The sequence below is a fragment of the Podarcis erhardii genome (genome assembly GCF_964252035.2).
Source record: "Podarcis erhardii genome assembly, chromosome: 17".
Classification (NCBI taxonomy): domain Eukaryota; kingdom Metazoa; phylum Chordata; class Lepidosauria; order Squamata; family Lacertidae; genus Podarcis; species Podarcis erhardii.
This window is the reverse complement of record NC_138515.1, coordinates 27061888-27082756: the sequence shown is the minus strand read 5'-3', so window position 1 is coordinate 27082756 and position 20869 is coordinate 27061888. Positions and strand designations below refer to the sequence as shown.

General features: G+C 43.8%; 2 protein-coding genes across 2 annotated transcripts; both read left to right on the top strand.

The window, feature by feature from the left end:
- Positions 1–349: 349 nt before the first annotated feature.
- On the top strand, positions 350–5077 carry OR6V1 (olfactory receptor family 6 subfamily V member 1). The gene is made up of 2 exons (XM_081845451.1): positions 350–424; positions 4035–5077. Exon 2 carries the CDS (start codon positions 4060–4062, stop codon positions 5002–5004), a length of 945 nt encoding a protein of 314 aa, XP_081701577.1. The 5' UTR covers positions 350–424; positions 4035–4059; the 3' UTR covers positions 5005–5077.
- A 6166-nt stretch (positions 5078–11243) lies between these two features.
- On the top strand, positions 11244–20162 carry OR6B1 (olfactory receptor family 6 subfamily B member 1). Its single transcript, XM_081845508.1, has 2 exons — positions 11244–11565; positions 18350–20162. The coding sequence occupies exon 2, from the start codon at positions 18368–18370 to the stop codon at positions 19343–19345; it is 978 nt and encodes a 325-aa protein (XP_081701634.1). The 5' UTR covers positions 11244–11565; positions 18350–18367; the 3' UTR covers positions 19346–20162.
- Positions 20163–20869: the final 707 nt, after the last annotated feature.

The window sequence follows — 20869 nt, the reverse complement described above, 5'->3', positions numbered from 1 at the left end:
CACCTTGAAGCTCTTTCAGTCTCCTGGGAGCATTAGACAGGCTGCAAATAAAACTTTTATTATAAAAGTACTTGCTCACATACAGCACTCTGAATGTGGAAGAAATCAGGAACAGAGAATCTCTTCCAAATGCAGTTGTCTGGAAAATACTAAGGTGCTCTTTCTAGATCAATGCACATTTCTGGGTTTTTCTGGATCTTGTACCAGAGAAAAGAAGCCATGACTGTGCTCATTAAAAAAGGGGGGGTGAGAGAGAGAGAGAGAGATCTTAGAGAGAATTAGATGTTGAGGAGATCAAAACAAGCAGACATTTAAATTGCTTTCTCTGTGTGAATCCAACCCTAAGCTGCCTGCCTCACTTCTCTACTCATGGAAGAATCTTTCGCTTTCATATCTAGCCTGTGTTTCAAAGACTCACAGCACTGTAAGTAATTTCCTAAGATTACTCTCCCATTGATTTATTGCACTGGATGCTCTGGGGCCCTCCAGTCTTACTACCTGCCCTGAAACAAGAGGTACCACACCAACAGGAAGCTTGTGGGTTGGATCCAGCTCCTGAACCAATTTTGCTTGGCTCACACTGTCCCAATCGAACTTTAATTAAGGTGTGTTTAAAATGCATTACTCATAGTTTCACTTGTGAGGCAAAAGAAAAAAGAAAATTGCTTTCAAACATCACATTATTCAACCCAATAATGTTACATTTCTTTTGGGTCCTGCATGGAATTTCTCAATGGGTGGCACTTAGAGACTTTTATTATAAGGTCAGGCAACTCTAGGCTTACTATACATCAGGAATACTCCTGACATGTCCTGTTGCTGGTGTCAGGAATTTTACTTTTTGAAATATGGCAACCCTAGGTAACTCAAAATATGTAGAGAAGCCCCTGGACCACATTTGGATAATAAAATGACCTGTGGGTGGGTGGGTGGGGGATACATTACATGAAGCCCCTCCAACTGGTCCCCACCCTTTCCCCACCCTTAAAACTTCTGTGATTTCCTTGAGCTGTTTTGCTAAATTGGGTAAAAAAAAAATAGAAGGGGGCAGCTTAAATTAAAAGATGAGATTGGTTAAAAAAAAACAAGCTTGTGCAAACCAGGAAGCCCAAATCTTTAAAATTCTACATATTTGTTGAAAGTTTCCAATGTAATGCAAGTTACTCAGGCAATAAAAAAAGAATATGCCTTGTCAAGAACATGCATAGTAAATAAGAGCAACATAAAAATACAAAACGACAAAGGTGCACTCGGGGCAGGATTTCTTTTTTAGCAACCAGACACTCATAGAGGCCCCACTCAACAAATACTTATTAATACTATGGATCTCACTCCCACAGGAGTTAGTAATGGCCATTGTTAGCTTCTGGGTGGGGGAGTTTGCGCAAAATCACCTTACATTTCTCAAGCAAATGGGTTCACTTAAAAAAGGGAGGTTGGGATGGGTTGGGGGGGGGAACAGATGTTCTGCAAGCCAAAACAAGCCCATCCTCTCAATAAATAAGTACCATATATGCTTGTTGGGATGTGGGTGGCGCTGTGGGTTAAACCACAGAGCCTAGGACTTGCCGATCAGAAGGTCGGCGGTTCGAATCCCCGCGACGGAGTGAGCTCCCGTTGCTCGGTCCCTGCTCCTGCCAACCTAGCAGTTCGAAAGCACGTCAAAGTGCAAGTAGATAAATAGGTACCGCTCCGGCGTTTCCGTGCGCTGCTCTGGTTCACCAGAAGCGGCTTAGTCCTGCTGGCCACATGACCTGGAAGCTGTATGCCGGCTCCCTCGGCCAATAAACCGAGATGAGTGCCGCAACCCCAGAGTCGTCCTCGACTGGACCTAATGGTCAGGGGTCCCTTTACCTTTACCTTTTTATGCTTATTGGAATGAATGAGGATGCTTACAAAAATCCTATTCAAGTTTCAGAGGGTCTCTCCAGACAAGTGGTTTTTGGTGTCTGTATTTTGCAACATATCATTGACACAACAATGGTGTGTTAGTGGCAGATTTATACTGGGCATCAGTCTGCTCTTTTTTGTTGTTGTTGTTCTGTGATACATCTGCAGTGTTACCTTATTAGCATCAACCTGAAATCCTGGACACCTGATTGTGTTTTCCAAAACAACGTGACACCACAATGTGATTTCGGTTCAAAAAATGCAATCCAAATATGCATATTTTGTTCAGTATGCACAAAGCACATTTTTTAAGGGGAAATGAATTGAAAAGCTTACACAAAGGTGCCTTTAAGGAGAAGAACGTATACAAAATGTGTATAAAATACATACAATTTAGAAGTGTGGGGGTTTTTTTTTTACTTTTTTATCTGCAAAAAGTGGATGGGACAGACCATTCAAAACTATCATGAAGTGGAAATAGGGTGATTTGTCTATCCTTAGTTTGTGAGCTTCCTTATTCCAAGACATCTGACTAGTGTTGGAAACTGAAGGCTGGTCTAGATGAAACATCTGGTTTAAAAAAAGCCTTTTCATACATTCAAATGGAGAGCAAAGAGAACTGTGGAACATAGCAAGAGAAGGTAGAGAAAGACTTGTGAATTTGGGAACAAAAATGTGAAAAGGGATGCAGAGAGGGAAGAAAGTACTAAGTGGTGAGGGAAGAGGATATGAGGGATGCAGCAGAGAGAACGAAGAGGGGACCTGCTATGGAGTGTTCAGGGGAAAGGCGTTTAAAAGATAATTGGTTAAAAAAAAAGTGTTGGGTAACAAAGGAGTGTAGCCCTCCTGAGCTAATAAAAAAGATGGTTATGGATTAGTCACCAGTTCTGCTCGAAGATATGATTTGGGGAGAAGAGAGGAGGGAGGGACTGTTCTTTATCAAGGACAAGAAAGCCAGGACCACCACTGACACTGGCTGTACCTTCCAGAACTGTAACTCAAAGACTTGGGCCTGAGCTTGCTTTTCCCTCCTCCCTCCCTTTCATTCTTTTCTTGTGTGTCATGTCTTTTTAGATTGTGAGCCTGAGGACAGGGGCCACTGAAGAACTGGTTTTTGTAAGCTGCGTTGAGAGCTTTTTTGGCAGGGTACAAATGCACCGGCAAATCACAGTGTGCTTTTGGTGGGGAGGGGGTGGCTCCCATCTAATTTGGTGGTTCTTGATTCTAAAAGGGAAGCTGGGATAGAAGCCTGCCGGGCGAGTGTGAGCCCTGGCACACTGTCTAGTCAGGCTCATCATCTTACAAAATATGAAATAATCCAAACAGACCTATAAGCAAAGCTCTCCCTATTCACAGCCTACATTCCAGCCTCCAGATGGTTTGTTCTCCCTTCCGAGGAGCTTATTTTACATCTTCACTGAGTTTGAAATGACTCAAAAGCAACTCAATACCTTTATCACATGATCTAACGTTACACCACTCACATGTTAGCTACCAGAGAAACAACAATCAGTTAATCATTGACTTAGCAAGAACTCAAAAGTGCTTGCCCCAGCTTTCAATACAGCCTCATGGAAAATCCCCGTGTTAGCAACAATCATTAATACACATAGCCATTCCCATTTCAGTAAATTAAACAATATTATTTAACACGGTAGCCTCTTCCTGACCCCTTTGGGATACAAGTGGGGCATCAAAACTAAAAACGACAGACATAATGAAAATCTTCAACTCCGTCTTGATCGCAGTGAGTTCTTTGTTCCTTCGGTAGCACTAGGACAGAGAGTAGCTCATGTTGCCCCGGCCATCATGGCAAATAGTCAGGCATAATAGGAATTATAGAACAGCAACATATGGTGACCCCTTGCTCTAAAGCTTTGTTATTGTCTTCTTACCTATGAATGGGGTTAACCTTTCTGGTTCTCTGTCTGTGCAAGTGTTTTATCTTCAGATTACCCTTCTTTTGGGGGTTGGTAATGTGCTTGTTCTCCCCACTGCCCTTTTCGTTCTCTCAATAGGTTGTGCATGATTATGAGGCAACGTGACAATGGCCTACACAAGGAGAAAGCTGGGGAGGGGGAGAGATGCCACCATCGCCCCTTTATCCAGCAAAGACTAATCTGCTTATTTTGCTTGTCCTTCAGAGAGAAGAGTAGAAGAAACAGGGCGATGAGAAACCAAACACACACTGCAGAATTCATCCTGATAGGCTTCTCAACAACAATGTGGTTGCAGAATGTTCTGTTTGCACCATGCCTGGCGTTCTACCTGGTTTTGATAGGTGGAAATACTGCTATTGTTACAATGGCCAGTCTGGATCCTCGTCTTCACACACCTATGTATTTCTTCCTATGTAATTTCTCTGTGGCAGAGACTCTGGTCACATCCACTGTGGTCCCCAGAATGTTGGCAGGCCTAATGGTGGAAAGAAGCGCTATATCCTTTGGAGGGTGCCTGGCTCAATTTTACTTCTATTTTTCGCTGGGATCCACAACCTTCCTTCTGCTGGCTGTAATGTCAATTGACCGCTACGTGGCCATTTGCCATCCTCTGCATTACTCTGTCATCCTGAGCGGCAGAGTTTGCATCCAGCTTGCCCTTGGATCCTGGGCGATTCCCTTTCTTTTCATGATTCCCCCAACCATATTAAGGTCCCTGCTATCCTTTTGCAGCTCTAATCAGATTGACCACTTCTTCTGCGATAACGCACCCTTGCTCAAGCTTTCCTGCTCAGACACCCGCCTCATTGAGCTTGGGGACTTCCTCCTTGCGATTCTGTTTGTCTTAAGCTCTTTTGTTGTCATAATAGCATCCTATGTCGCTATCATCTCCACCGTTCTGAAGATCCCCTCTAACACTGGTCGGCAGAAGACCTTCGCCACCTGCACCTCACATCTCGCTGTGGTGGGCATCGGCTATGGCACTGTTATCTTCATCTACGTGAGGCCTGAGAAGAGCCACTCCACAGATATGAACAAAATGGTAGCCCTCTTGACGGCTGTAGTGACCCCATTTCTAAGTCCCTTCATTTTCACTTTGAGGAATCAGAAGGTCAAGGAGGTCTTCAGTGACTGGTTGGGGAATTTAAGAGGTTTACAGAGAACAAAACTGTGATTGGTGCGAATCATAAAAAAAGGACTGCATTTCTGGTTCAGACCAAGGTCCATCTGGTCTAGCAAAGTATATAACAGTATCCAGTAAGGATTCTCTGGACACTCAGAAAGAGAGCATGAAATTGCTGACCATTATTTATGGTCCTCCACAGCACCTGGTGTTCAGATGTATATGGAAATTCATTGTAGCTATCATGGCTTATAGCAGTTGGCAGAGATAGCGACAGGTTTCAGAATTTCTCTGCACCTCTGGGGATAGTCAACTGGCCTATGGATATTTGCTTCTTTTAATATTTTTAGCCTGTTGTACCGAATGTCATCTTTGGCACACAGACCAACTTCGTCACATAAAAATCCTGCTTTGTCTTTTATATATAGACTTTTTATATTTTATGATTTTTCTTATCCAAATCATACCAATAAAGGCTGGATGAATATAGACTTTGTAGTCTTTTCTGGGCTTCCAAAAGAGAGCCCCTTGGTGGAAGTGCACACCTTGGAGGCTTCTGGTCTTAGCATAATTATAATTTTATTATTTATACCCCACCCATCTGGCTGGGTTTCCCCAGCCACTCTTGCCAGTCAGGATGAATTTTTAAAATTGAAGCACAGTGGGAAACAACTCCTTGGGATTTCTGTTTGCTTGCAGGAAGGTTAGACCATGTTGTGTCAAAGCAAGTGTTATCTCACACTTTCTAGGGCACCTTCCCATCACTTTCCTTATTGCAAAAAAATATTTTGAGGAAGCAGGTTTGTTGTGCAAGACCCCCAGTCAACTATAGTTGCACAGCCTGAATTTGCCGATTCCTGACTGAATCCCACCTGAAAATAGATAATAGATCAGAAGTGGATACACTGGGCTGATGCTTTCAGTGCAGTATCCACAGCGACTTCCTGAAAGCAAAGTTTAGATTGAGGCTCCCCCGACAATAGCCATACTGGGAGAAGAGGAAGGGCTAGTGGTTTAATGTACCATTTGTAGACTTCAACTTCAATTGCTCTAAACAAGACCCTGGAGCCTTCCATCCTGGAAGTGAAGCAGCTTAGCGATTGCCAATTCAGTGAGGACTACAGAGACTTGGTACTTATCCAAATCGAGCCCTTAATTTGCAATTACCATTTTGTTTTAATAGACAAACTTTTTAATGAGACCCAGAAGGACTTTATGACATTTTCTTAATTGATCTCGGTTGGTCCCTTTTAAAAATAATTTCACCAGGCACATCTGAGCTAATGGCAACCTTTTGAAATACTGGCGACACCCGCTGGAGAATTCTGGACTCGTTGTCATCATTCCAGCACAGCATCCAGGCCCAAAATAGTCACTGTTGGGCAGATTAATAACAAACTAAATGATAAACTACACTAGCCTAGCTTGAGGAGGTGGGGGCAGGAAGCAAGCCATTTTTAGGCTGAAATATGGACATGTGGCGCTATGACCCCAATCAGCCAGTAATTCACTGCTCTGTCCTGTAAAAAGCACATTCTGGCATGCAACATGAATCAGATGGTTAACATATATAATGTGTAGCGGTAGCAGACTGCACAGGCAGAGCTTTATTGCTGACCTGGCTTCCCACTGTGGCATACATACCCTCCAACACTTCTCCAATGAAAATAAGGTAAAGGGATCCCTGAGCATTAGGTCCAGTTGTGGCCAACTCAGGGGTTGCGGCGCTCATCTTGCTTTATTGGCCAAGGGAGCCGGTGTACAGCTTCCGGGACATGTGGCCAGCATGACGGAAACGCCGTTTACCTCCCCGCCGGAGCGGTACCTATTTATCTACTTGCACTTTGACATGCTTTTGAACTGCTAGGTTGGCAGGAGCAGGGACCGAGCAACGGGAGCTTACCCCATTGCGGGGATTCGAACCGCCAACCTTCTGATCGGCAAGCCCTAAGCTCTGTAGTTTAACCTACAGCGCCACCTGCGTCCAATGAAAACAGGGACGTCCTATTCCATCAACCTCATCATCATATCTAGACCCTGCCACTCTGGGCGGCTTCCAACAGATATAAAAATATAATGAAACTATACAGGGCCACTTTCAGATGTTTTCTAAAAGTTATATTATTAGTTATGTCCTTGGCTCAGGGGTCACACCCTCCAACACTTCTCTGACAAAAATCAGGATGTCCTAAGGAAAAGCGGAACATTCCAGGATCAAATCAGAAACCAAGATGGCTTCTGTATATCTGGGACTGATCCTGGAAAATAGGTACACTTGGAGGGTCTGTGCATGTCTCTGCAGGTTACTGAGGATGTGGGGAGGAGAAGGCAGTGGGAGTTCAGTACGATGCAAACACCGAGTCAGGAGCAGCAGATTGGCTCCACTGTTGCACCAGCACAATGGCAAGCTCCCAGCTGCCTTGCCCCATCCACTAACTGGCAGTGATATGTGGCATTAGGAAGGAGGTCAGGTCAGAAGTGCAGCCCCACCTATGCCACCTGCTGCTGTTGTTGTTGTTCAGTTGTTTAGTCGTGTCTGACTCTTCGTGACCCCATGGACCAGAGCACGCCAGGCCCTCCTGTCTTCCACTGCCTCCCGCAGTTTGGTCAAACTCATGCTGGCAGCTTCGAGAACACTGTCCAAACATCTCGTCCTCTGTCATCCCCTTCTCCTTGTGCCCTTCATCTTTCCCAACATCAGGGTCTTTTCCGGGGAGTCTTCTCTTCTGCTACTGCTTGTCAAATATTGTTTGCTCTTGAGCTAATCACTGGACCTGCCAGGCTCCACCAACATACTCTCCAACATGCCGCAGAGGGAAATCAGGGCACATATATTTCGGGCTCACGTTCTTGCAGAAGCCAAAACAGTACAGTCAGAAGCCAGGGTGCCATCTGTAATTCCAGGATGTCCCGCTCTAAGCAGGACAGTTGGCAGGTAAGTATCCACAAACCACACATGATTCTGAGCAATGACACTGTCACTCCTCTAGTTCATATTTATCTATAGATCTTATCAGTGGGGAAACACACTGTGTAGGGGGTGCAGGGGCCTTGTGCCAGACCTGTGTGGCTGCCCAGAATTTTCCCATGTGTGTTGGCTCTGGCTAACCCACATCCAACCTTCCTGCATTGGGTAGGAAGGTCGAAGGATTATTTTACATGCGTTTTTTTCGTGACTGTGCTCGGTTCCCTATCACGGGGAGGATCCTAAGCGCATTCAGCCGAAACTCGCTTCAGACCTCTGCATCTGATGTAGGAAAGTCAGGAGGTGGAGTATATATCCCAAGTTCCCCAATTTTCCAGAGACATGCCCATAATCACGAAAGCCATTCCAGTTTCTGATTTGATCCCGGAATGTCCCTATTTCCTATGCCAGTGCTGCCACGGAGGAGGATGAGCCAGTGCTTGTCCCGAGCAGTGGCGATAGTGAGGGAGCATCTCGATGCCTCCCCAGGGCCACTGCTGTCAGCCTCCTCCCTTGGGCACCTATGAGACTGCCTCTCCTGATATGCCCCGTGGAGGACCTTAAGGTCCACAAATGACAACACCTTGGAGGTCCCAAGTCGCAAGGTGGTTAGATTGGTCTCAACTAGGGCCAGGGCCTTTTCACTACTGGCCCCGACTTGGTGGAATGCTCTGTCACAAGAAACTAGGGCCCTGCAGGACTTGACATCTTTCTGCAGGGCCTGCAAGACAGAGCTGTTCCACCTGGCTTTTGCTTTGGACTCAATCTGACCCTTATGTCTTCCCTCCCCTTACGGTTTTGATCTATGGGCTACTTTTAAAATGAAGCTGCATTTTAAATTGCATTTTAACCTGTATTTTAAATTGGGGTTGTTGTCCCCCCCCCATTATGTTTTTATTGTAATTTTACTGGTGTTAGCTGCCCTGAGCCCGGCTCTGGCCAGTGAGGGCGGGGTATAAATAAAATTTATTATTATTTATTATAGCAGCTGCTGGAGAGCAGACAAGGAGAAGGAGAGACTGCCACCACCAAGTCCTAGCCCCAAGTGACGCGCCAGCTCTGAGGGGCAGGCAGAGGTCAGAGCGCCCTGTGCGGAAAGGAAGGGGGAGCAGAGCACAAGGAATCAATGGAAACAGTTGGTCCTGGCAGCTATTAACCACTCTCAATTACACCCTGATAATTGCCACCTGCCTGGGTTCTAACTTGTCTTAATTCATTTTAAGATGTATTTTAATTAATTTATGCCTGTTTTTATGCTTATTGTGTTGTTATTATGATGTTAGCCACTCTGAGCCCGGCCTTTCGCCGGGATACAAATAAATATTTTATTATTGTTATTGTTATTGTTATTGTTATTGTTATTATTAAATACTTTGTGGGTCCGCATCTAATCTTGCCCCTTTCTAAAAAATTGTTTATTGCCGTGTGTTTTTCTTTTCTTTGGTAAATCTGCCAAAGGAATAAAATAAAATAAGATCAAGATCAAGGGTTTTTCTCAGGACACTGGAGGGTTTGTGTTAAGTTGTGGGTGAACATATCAGACGACACAGCGATTCTTCAAACAGCTCTTGTTTATTCTCAGGCCAGAACTGAACTGAACTGAAGGGTTCAGCCAACCTGCTTATATAGAGCTCCACTACAACACAACAGTAACCATTTTCTGTAACTATCCAATCACTGAATGTCACTTTCAATCCCTTATTTGCATATGTGGACCTGAACTATCTACAGTATCCCCCTGCTGGCCCAGGATGAGAACTTCAGTACATAACAGTTTGTGCTTTGTCCCGTTGGTGTACTGGCGGCGGCACTCAGCCTTCTGATAGGAAATGCTCTGTGGGCAGGGGGAGGAAAAATGGGGGGTCAAGAAGAGTCAGCTGGAGGAAGTGAGAAATGTCCCTATTCTCATCTGAGGAATAGGGAAACTGGGGGTGAGGGCAAGTGCACATGGTCTCATGATCCCTGCATAGTTTGTGCCCTCACATGTTCTTTAGACTGCCTGGATAGGACTAGGAAGACAGTTTTAAACTCTGAATGCATTTGTAATTTATGTGCCTTGAAATAATTATAGCAAAATCAGAGTGAGGGTTCCATCAGTAATACAAACAAGGTAATCAAACCAGGCAGAGGGCCTTCTCGGTAGTGCCGCCCACCCTATGGAACGCCCTCCCATCAGATGTCAAGGAAATAAACAACTATCCGACTTTTAGAAGACATTTGAAGACAGCTCTGATTAGGGAAGTTTTTAATGTTTGAAGTTTTATTGTGTTTTTAATGTTCTGTTGAAAGCCGCCCAGAGTGGCTGGGGAAGAAATAAATTATTGTTATTATTATTATTAATCACAGACCAATAAATTTAAAGATTATAATACAAAATTAATATTGTGATACTTATAAAATGGATGACTAAAACCCCCAAGACAATGTGTTATAGTTTAATGCAAATATTTGTAACAACCAAAGCATCAATGAAGTTACAAAACAGTACAGGACTAAGTGCCAATAACCAATATGAAAACTATATATAATGGAGGCACTAAACAGTAAGTGACATAAGTAATAAACAATGCAAAGGTTGTATATCAATAACTAAATTTCATGTGTCCCAAGGGTTAAATGGACACTATATATCAGTAGAAATTGGTACTGATATCAGTGAAATGAATAAATGAAGTTAACAAATACCATACATCAGGGGAGTTTATATACAAATTCCAGGCCGTAGTAAAGTCAATATTGATGAAAACTCTGGAATATTTTTTTGTTTTGCTATTTCCTCAGAAACTACTGTAATAGACAGCAACCAAGATTGATTCTTCCCATGACATCACTGGGCACACCTCAATTTAAAAATGAATAAATCAAAACAAATCCACTTGTTAAAAATGGGCAATTGAAAAGTGCGGCACAAATTAATGACTAACAGGAATACATGTAAATACCCTGCCAGCAAATCAGGAATACCTGTAAACAAATAAGGCAATTTCTCTTCTTAAAATAATGTATATTTTGAACTGCTGATTTTATGTATACTTGACTTATATTTTTACGTCAACCTGTTTTTAACTCCTGATTTTTTTATTGAAAATCTTGGTGTGCATTTCATGCTTTGTGTGAACTGATTATCAGTTTCTAATAAACATTTTAAAAAATAATTTTTAAAAGAGTGGATGTTAAATAAAAACAGTTTTTCACTTCATTCATTTCAAGCTTAAAAACAACCACCACGGTACACAAAAATAGGCGTTTTTATCCAAATTAGCAGGAGTCAGGAGGACAGCCTAAGCTCAGATTTACTTATTTTTTTAATGAAGACAGGGCACAATCTCCACTGGCTGAAAAACTGGGTCTCAATAACTTTTTGGCCTCATAGCTTATTACAAGGAACTTGTAATACTTTGAAGTAGCTTTGCAGTTCTTCTGGGGGTTCTCTAGGGAGGGCAGGAAAAGCTGGGGAACGAGGAAGGAAGGTCATCCTTTGCACACTGGATATAAGGAGAAAGTAAGAGTAATAAGAAAGGTGTGGCTGCTGCTGTGGAAAGAATAATATTTCTGCTGATGAAACTACGGGAAGAGAAAGGGGTCCAGGTTGTGGGCCCAAACCCTCTCAGCACAACTGAATGAAAAGCATATGAGATATGATTAAGGTAAGATAAAAAAAAAAAAAATGCATCTGGGATCTGGATAGCGGGAGTTTCAGCGAAAAAGCCAGTAGGTGGGGAAAGATTAAGACAACCCTCCACAAATCACAGTTACTGCTTCTCTACTGCAAATCACTGCCCCCCTCTGCAGCTGCTCTTCATAGGCAAAACAGAAGCTGAGATATTATAACAAGATTTCTGTATTACACGTAATTTTTGAACTGGGCAGAAGTTGCCACTTAGCTTCCTTGTTTTCCCATTGAGCGTCTTGCCTGCACTGTTTTTCTTATCTGAAGAATTACCGTATTTTTCGCTCTATAAGACGCACCAGACCACAAGATGCACGGAGGGGAAAAAATAAAAAAAATATTCTGAATCCCAGAAGCCAGAACAGCAAGAAGGATCGCTGCATAGTGAAAGCAGCAATCCCTCTTGCTGTTCTGGCTTCTGGGATAGCTGCGCAGCCTGCTTTCACTCCATAAGACGCACACACATTTCCCCTTACTTTTTAGGAGGGAAAAAGTGATTCAGATAATTCCCATCAACATTAAGGACCTGTGATCCTCCCAACAGTTCCCTCCAGCATGGCCGATGGTCAGAGATGATGTGAGCGGTACTGGCATGCATGAAGGGAAAAAGCCACAGAGCTGCCCTTCCAACGCAGCCCTTTGCTGCTGTTTTACCTGGAGGGGGTAACAGCAAGGTCAGTGCCACATGTTGCACTAGTGGGAACAAGGCATGGGTAGGCAAACTAAGGATCGGGGGCCGGATCCAGCCCAATCGCCTTCTAAATCCGGCCCGTAGACGGTCCGGGAATCAGTGTGTTTTTACATGAGTACAATGCATCCTTTTATTTAAAATGCCTCTCTGGATTATTTGTGGGGCATAGGAATTCGTTCATTTTTTTCCTCCAAAATACAGTGGTACCTCGCAAGACGAAATTAATTCGTCCTGCGAGTTTTTTCGTCTTGCGAAGCACGGACTTTGGAAAAGCTTCAAAAATCACCAAAGTCTTCAAAAACCTCAAAAAAGGCTACCACACCGCGTGCTATGAGTTGTTCCTCAAAGTCAAGTCGCAACTGTACCCCCTGAATGCACGGTTTTAAGAAAAAGGAAACAAACTTGCAAGACAAAGGAAACAAACTTGCAAGACATTTTTGTCTTGCGAAGCAAGCCCATAGGGAAATTCGTCTTGCGAAGCAACTCAAAAAAACGAAAAACTCTTTCGTCTTGCGAGGTTTTCGTCTTACGAGGCATTCGTCTTGCGAGGTACCACTGTATAGTTCGGGCCCCCACAAGGTCTAAGGGACAGTGGACTGGCCCCCTGCTGAAAAAGTCTGCTGACCCCTGGAGCAAGGGGTTGGCAATGGTGCAGTCATACTGGCTATGAGCTTGCCCAGAACCTGCTCTAGCCCCATCTAGGCATCATCAAAACTTGTGTCAGGAGTGTGGCTTCATGGCATCAAAGAGAGTGCGTCATGTACGCTGCACATGGCTGCTCCGCCATATTTGGTCCGGCCACCTTTAAATGGTGTGCTACTAAGCCTCTCTCAAAATCTGACACCCGCAAGTTAGGAATTGGTTGGTTTCTGTTTACCAAATACAGCCCAAAATATATGTGGGTGGCAGATAGAAAACAAAGCTTATTACAGCCTATTGCTTGGTCAGTAAAACATGAGTCTCTTAAGAGTCGTAGGTTCAAGCCCCATATTGGGCAAAAAGATTCCTGCATTGCAGGGGGTTGGACTAGATAACGCTCGTGGTCCCTTCCAACTCTATGATTCTACAGAAAACCCAATAACGCATGCAGAGCAAGAGTATGTTTTTCATCAGGACCAGTTTAGGATAGTATGCTGCTATGCCTATCTAAAAATCTGTCACCCCACAGTTAGGAACTGGTTGGTCACCGTTTACCAAATGTAGCAGAATGGAACTCAAAACAGAAGTAGGTGACAGATAGAAAACAAAGCTTATTACAGAAAACCCAATGCATGTAGAGCCAGGTTAATCTCTTCACCAGGACCAGTTTAGGTTGCTACCACACAAGACCCCTTTAACTCTGCTAAGGTGTGGCTTTTCTTTAACTAGCTGAAAGTGGTATCAAACCAAAGATTTCAAACAGCACTTAATATAGTGTTATATCAATATCCTTGCTCATGGCCAGGATTTTTCTATAATCTTTGCACTCATAAATACATGCCACTAAGCAGGGTTCATTCAAAGATGCATTAAAAGTTTCCTGTTTGCAGGTCCTACTGGCCATTTTATTTTTTTCTAACCGATTGAACCTGGAAGGTTGTTTATGAATAACCCCTACATTGCCCTTATGTCAGTTCCTATGAAGTGGGGAGAGCTTTAATTACTGTGGTATCCTTGTATCCTTCCCATCTGCCTTATATCATTATAAAAATGATTTTAAAAAGGAGTGATTAAAGCCATGCCTCCCCCATGGGAACAGGAACTGACACTGAGACAATGAAGAGGGTTTGAATATGTGTATAATTACTAGCTTTATTAGATACAGGTATCTTTTGTTTAAATGTCTGTCAGTGTTTGACAGGCAAAGCACTTAATTCAAATGCGATGTTGTACAGCCACACTGTGCACCCTGAGAATTCCAGCATGGAAGTTGTTCCTATGAACATTTGACTATGTCTAAAGTTTATATGTCAGGGAATAAGAGGGAGGTTGTGACATAGGGATGGGGAAGTAATTTGGTTCAGTTAACAGTTTAATGGAAACCCTTCTCATTCATACATCCCCCCCCCCCCCACACACACACCAAAACACAGAGAGACTTCGAAATTCATACTTCTCCAAATTTTGTGATGGGATCCCCCAACCCAAAAATATGTACAAAAATCCATATATTGAGGGAGGTTAGTGAAAATAATATACAAGAACATGTCAGTACAAAAATAGGCACATACCGAAACTTTAATATGTTTATATTAGGATAAATGCACACTAAAATGCTGGCAATCTTTTTGTGAGAAGTTTTTTTTTAATGGCAACCTGATGTGGATAAGAGACAAACCAAATTTAAGATTAAAAAATTAGAACCTAAGAGGAATCAAAATTGGCAGATTCATCCATCTCTACATGGGGATGTTGTGATGTTGAAGGGCTGCTGGGCTGGTTTTCTGTGTTACTAAGAAGAGATTTGTTAGAACATCATTCTATATATTACACACACACACTTACACAAGTATTTTCTAATTTTTTTCCTTGGTTATATATATTTTCTTTTTCTTTTGTATTTTCTTTTGTTGTAAATATGTATGTTTTCTAATTTGTACTTAATAAAAATTAATAAATAATAATAATAATAAACAAAGAGAATGTCAGTCCTTTTCTAGAGAATATTCCGTGAAATCCCCTTCACCATTTCAACACCCATAAGTAGTGTGGAGAATTCGGGAGGGGGCCATTTTTGTTTAGTTAGTTCTGCTTTCCTTTTAAAAAGTGAAACTCTGCAGTTTTTAATCCTTTTAAATTTTGGGTTCAATGAATACAGTAATACCTTACCTGTGTTACTGTTATGGCTTTGCTGTGCAATATTTTTGAGTATGTTCCCATTCACTGTCCTTGTATTATTAGTATTATTGTAATTGTTGTTGTTACTACAGTACGTTGTTGTTGTTGTTGTTGTTGTTGTTGTTTTGCACTTCACAGGTAAATTTAATATGCTACATGCAACCTCTAGACCAGGGATTTAAAATTTGGAAGCCACTATATTAGTCCTAAAGCTAGAAACAAGTTCAAAGCATATGTGCTTTGATGGTATGATTTCATCAATTGACAGGAGGCTGAGGAACAAATGTGCTTCTAAAAACTCTGAAAAACAACAATTCAGCCAACATTCTTGAAATCTACCCAGAAATTAATGGGTAGAAATGTTTTCATGCAATTATCTCCTCCCACATTGTCCCCAGTGTTGTTTTGCTGAATAATTCCACTGATTCATCAGCATGTTTAATTGGGAGTCTCACCACTGATCTCAAAGGCTTATGAGTAGATAGGCATTAATATTGCAGTTTTCGGGAGTTTTACCCTATTTTATGTGTAGATTGAACTGCTGTCCAATATAATAGTGTACCTCAATAATAGGGCTTGTCCATGCCTCCACTTGCCCTGCCACTTTCACCTGGAAAAACCTGCTGTTTACCACTCAGTCGAAGCAAATGTCCATTGGGTTTTCCATGGACTGACATTTGCTCCAATTCAGCAGTAAAGAGCAGGTTTTCTTGGGGAAAGCAATGGGAGAAACAGAAAACCACTCAGACCCATGCCTAGAAAGCATGGGATTAGCAGAACACCTCTCAGACCCATGATTTCTAGGCAGGAGACAAGTGTAGATGAGTGACAGACATTTTTTATTTCCCCGATGCTCAAAAAGCACCTCAGAACAGGACTTTCTTGGAAGAACACAGTGGCAGCCATTCAGAGTCTCCTCCTGCAAACTAATTTAGCCTCGCCCCACATATAATATATGAATATAATGAAAGCAAAACAGCCAATCTATGAACTGGCATTTTTTAATTTGAGACAGTCCTGGTCTTCCTGAAAGATCTTCTGAAGAGGCCCCATGGCCGTGGCCTGTTGTCTTTCTGTAATACCTGTGAGGTAATAACAACAAAACATTTCTTCAAAATAGTATGGGTTCTCATTACTGTACTTCCTTTCCTTACAAAGGGAAGTGGGCAAAATCTTTTCCTATATGAAAATTAACAGTTGGTAGGAACATGTTAGGTTGTTTCAGGGGCTAGATGCTGCCATTGGTTGCCAATAGTGTCAGTTTGCATTTCTTAGTACAGAAAGTATTGATCTGATGTGTAGAGATCTTTCCTATTCTACTTAATTCAAGAGGGTTCTGGAAGCTTCTCTGTGTGAAAGAAGGTTACATGATGTTTGGGTTATTCCTTCAGAGAAGCTGAGCACAGCTGGTTTAAACTGGTTCTGTTATCTCTTTCTGTCAAGGTCATACTGACTATAATAGTGAGGCCAGAAGGAGCCTGGGTTTCCATCTCTCTCTTTCTATCTCTTTTCTTTCTGGTGTAGTCTTCTTTCTGGTGTAGTGTTAAGGTTTAGACTTATTATAAGTTACTGTGAGTTTGTTAAGTCTGCTGCAACTGGATTTCTTATGGACATTACCAGTCCTGAATCTTTTGGATTTCTGACCATTATGCTCATTTGCCTTCAGTAGCAGTAAAGTTCTGCTGGATGAAATGCCTCTGGTCTATTTTTTTGGGAATCCTGCAACATGTTTTAAGTTTTTACTCTGCAAACTATACGTTGGAATCTACTCTGGATCAATATTGAGTAGAATTTCAATGACCATCTCTTCTCTAGAGTCAAAAGCGTTTCCCAGTTTAAAGAAATTTGGACTGTCCTTGAATGTCATGTGACATTTACCTGGGAATCATGGCAACTGCTCTCACTGAGGACACAACTGAGCCGATGCAAAAGGGGGTTTCATGGACAGGGGGGCTGCTTCCTACGAGTGTTGGCGACAAGAAGGGTCCATAGGCTGCAAACAGGACAACATCAGCAATGTCCAGGCAACACGATGACCATGTACATACGCAATAGACAATCTTTATAGAATTCCTTCAAACCATAACAAGTACAAAATGAAATCTTTAGTCTCAAAGTCTCTGAAAATCTTTAAATGAAGCGAGGTACCAGACTTTGTATGATGAAAGACAAGCTGTGAAGCTTTGTGTATTCAGCAAATACAATGTCCAACACTGAACAGTGATTCCGGATATTGACTACTGATTTGTAGAATTCTTCGTCAGCCTGGTAGGAGGATATAGAATTGCTTTGTAAACCCATCTTACAGTTGTACCTTGGGTTAAGTACTTAATTCGTTCCGGAGGTCCGTACTTAACCTGAAACTGTTCTTAACCTGAAGCACCACTTTAGCTAATGGGGCCTCCCGCTGCCGCCGGAGCACGATTTCTGTTCTCATCCTGGAGGAGGAGGAGGAGTTTGGATTTGATATCCCGCCTTTCACTCCCTTTAAGGAGTCTCAAAGCGGCTAACATTCTCCTTTCTCTTCCTCCCCCACAACAAACACTCTGTGAGGTGAGTGGGGCTGAGAGATTTCAAAGAAGTATGACTGGCCCAAGGTCACCCAGCAGCTGCATGTGGAGGAGCGGAGACGCAAACCCGGTTCCCCAGATTACGAGACTACCGCTCTTAACCACTACACCACACTGGCTCTGAAGCAAAGTTCTTAACCTGAAGCAATATTTCTGGTTACAGATAGGTAGCCGTGTTGGTCTGCCATAGTCAAAACAAAAAATTCCTTCCAGTAGCACCTTAAAGACCAACTAAGTTAGTTCTAGGTATGAGCTTTCGTGTGCATGCACACAAAAACTCATACCTAGAACTAACTTAGTTGGTCTTTAAGGTGCTACTGGAAGGAATTTTTTGTTTTCAATATTTCTGGGTTAGCGGAGTTTGTAACCTGAAGTGCATGTAACCTGAAGCGTATGTAACCCGAGGTACCACTGTATTTCAAATGAATGTATGTAAACGAAAATTTCAAATGCTGTGGAACAGTGCTCATGTAATAATGTAGTCACTGCTCATTTTGTACTTGTTATGGGTTGAAGGAATTCTATAAAGATTGTCTATTCCGTACGTACATTGTTATCATGTTGCCTAGACATTGCTGATGTTCTCTTTGCAACATAGGGGTTTGTTTACTGCAAACAGGACAAGGCAGTAGCTGTTGGCTTCTTACATTTTGTGCTCCGGCTTCCCATTCCTTTTGCTGCAGGTATAATGTGGAAACAGCATGGAGAAGAGTAACCATACTTCATCTGGCAGAACTATGGAATTCCTGCTCCTCGGATTCTCTGACTTGCTCCTGCTGAGGACCTTCCTCTTTTACGTCTTCCTCATGGTGCATGTGGTCACCCTTGCAGGAAATCTCCTCATCCTCCTGGCAGTGGCTGCCGAACCCTCCCGCCCTCCTATGCTCTTTTTCCTTTGCCAGCTCTCTGCCATCGAGCTCTGTTACACCCTCGTCATTGTTCCCAAGACGTTGGCTGACCTGCCCAGCCCAGGGGCGAGCACCATTTCCTTTGTGGGGTGCGCGACCCAAATGCATTTCTTTGTGGCCCTGGGCGGCGCTGAATGCTTCCTCCTTGCAGCCATGTCGTACGATCGCTACGTGGCCATCTGCCGGCCCCTGCACTACATGACAATGATGAGCCAGGGTGTCTGCCTTCAGCTTGCTATCATCTGCTGCCTCGGGGGCTTTGTGGTCTCACTGGGCCTCACCGTGGCTGTCTTCCGCCTGCCTTTCTGCAACTCCCGCCGCATTGACCATTTCTTTTGCGATGTCCCTGCCATGCTCCACCTGGCCTGCACAAAGAGCTACATCAGTGAGCTCCCCCTCCTTGCAGCCTGTGTAATCCTCCTCCTGTTCCCCTTCCTTCTTATCCTCACGTCCTACACGTGCATCTCAATGGCTGTGTTGCGCATCCGGGACTCAGCTGGCCGGGGCAAAGCCTTCTCCACTTGCGCCTCGCACCTGGCCGTCACAGTCTTACACTATGGCTGCGCCACCTTCATGTACGTCCGGCCCAAGTCCAGCTACATGCCAGACCGGGACAAGATGGTGTCCCTTGTCTACACCAACATCACCCCCTTGCTTTACCCTCTGATTTACAGTCTCAGGAACAAAGAAATTAAAGGAGCTGTGAGGAAGCTGCTGCAGAAAACGTTAGCTCAGCCACACTGCAACACCTTCAAGTGGAGGCTTGCGTAATTTGTAGGCCACGCAGCTGTATTGTCAGGAGCTGGAGTGAGGCGCAGGTCAGCAATGAAGCAGCCAGTGTCAGTGAAGTTAGCTCTTTATTCAAAGAAACAAAAACAGCTCAGGCCTAGTGATCGCTGCAACTCTTCCCAGGAGGTCTTGCTCGGATGAGGCAGTTGCAAGGACAGAAGATTCTCACCTTCCCACCACTTCTATAACTCCACCCCTGGTTCCTTTCCCAGCAACCTGAGACTCCTTTGTCTTGTCTCTCTTTGCTCCACTCTTTTCATCCTCTTCAGGTTCTGGGAGACCAGAGGGGAGGGCAGCTGGTCACAGCAGGAGGGAGGGGGGACTCCCTGGCTTCTTCAGCAGCCTGCCTCATCTCTGCCCCTTGGTCCCCCTCCTCACCAGTCTTTGCTTCTGCCTCTCATTCTGGACTGCTCTCTGCCACAGACTCTTCCTGCTCACTAAACCCTGTTCCTTCTTCGGCTTCTGACGCCTCCTCCTCCCAGTCTGCTCCCTCTTCTTCCTCTGATGACTCATTGTCATCCCACCACCAATCCCCTGGGGGCTTCCTTGGGGATTCCCCAGCAGGTGCCTCCCACTACTCTGCATCCAGTGAGTCCAGGACATACATGCAGCTCAGAAGCCATTGACAGTGATGCTTTCTATATGGTATAAATTGTAAGGAGGGAAGGAAAGTAGACGTAAATGGTGCCACTGTCCCTCATCCCTCCAGCCAATACTTGATGAGCCTCCTGTCTTTGCTGCCTGCCTGGGACTGCAAAAACAAGGGCAGCATCAAATATTTTGTCAGACAATACAAGACTGGTGGATTGAATTCATCTTAAGGTAAAGGTAAAGGGACCCTTGACCATTAGGTCCAGTCGTGGCTGACTCTTGGGTTGCGGCGCTCATCTCGCTTTATTGGCCGAGGGAGCTGGCGTACAGCTTCCGGGTCATGTGGCCAGCAGGACTAAGCCACTTCTGGCAAACCAGAGCAGCGCATGGAAACGCCATTTACCTTCCCATCAGAGCGGTACCTATTTATCTACTTACACTGGCATGCTTTCGAACTGCTAGGTTGGCAGGAGCAGGGACTGAGCAACGGGAGCTCACCCCGTCACGGGGATTCGAACCACCAACCTTCTGATCGGCAAGTCCTAGGCTCTGTGGTTGTGACCCCTGTAGGTCACAATATGTGCAGGGCCCCTCAAGAGTGCAGTATGCAACAAATTTTTCCTATTAAAATAACTGGAATCCTAGACATGCCTACTTGGAAGTAAGACCCATTAGGTTCAGTGGAAGTGACTCCCAGATTTGTGGGTATAGGACTGCAGCTTAAGTGGCTGGAGACGGAAGATAGTTTTTTAAGAAAGTTGGAAGCGGCTTGAGATGGGCACCACTTCTCACAGTGTGCATGTTTATTTCTTCTGTCCCGTTGTGCCAAATAGGTTTGACAGATTTGGGAAAGGAAAAACAAAAACCTGCAAGAACTGTTCACCAGAGAGAAAAATTGGGTGATAGCTGGAGACC

What these genes read in the sequence shown, in the direction of transcription:
- OR6V1 (XM_081845451.1), top strand. Translation starts at nt 4,060, where the DNA reads ATGAGAAACCAAACACACACTGCAGAATTCATCCTGATAGGCTTCTCA.
- OR6B1 (XM_081845508.1), top strand. Translation starts at nt 18,368, where the DNA reads ATGGAGAAGAGTAACCATACTTCATCTGGCAGAACTATGGAATTCCTG.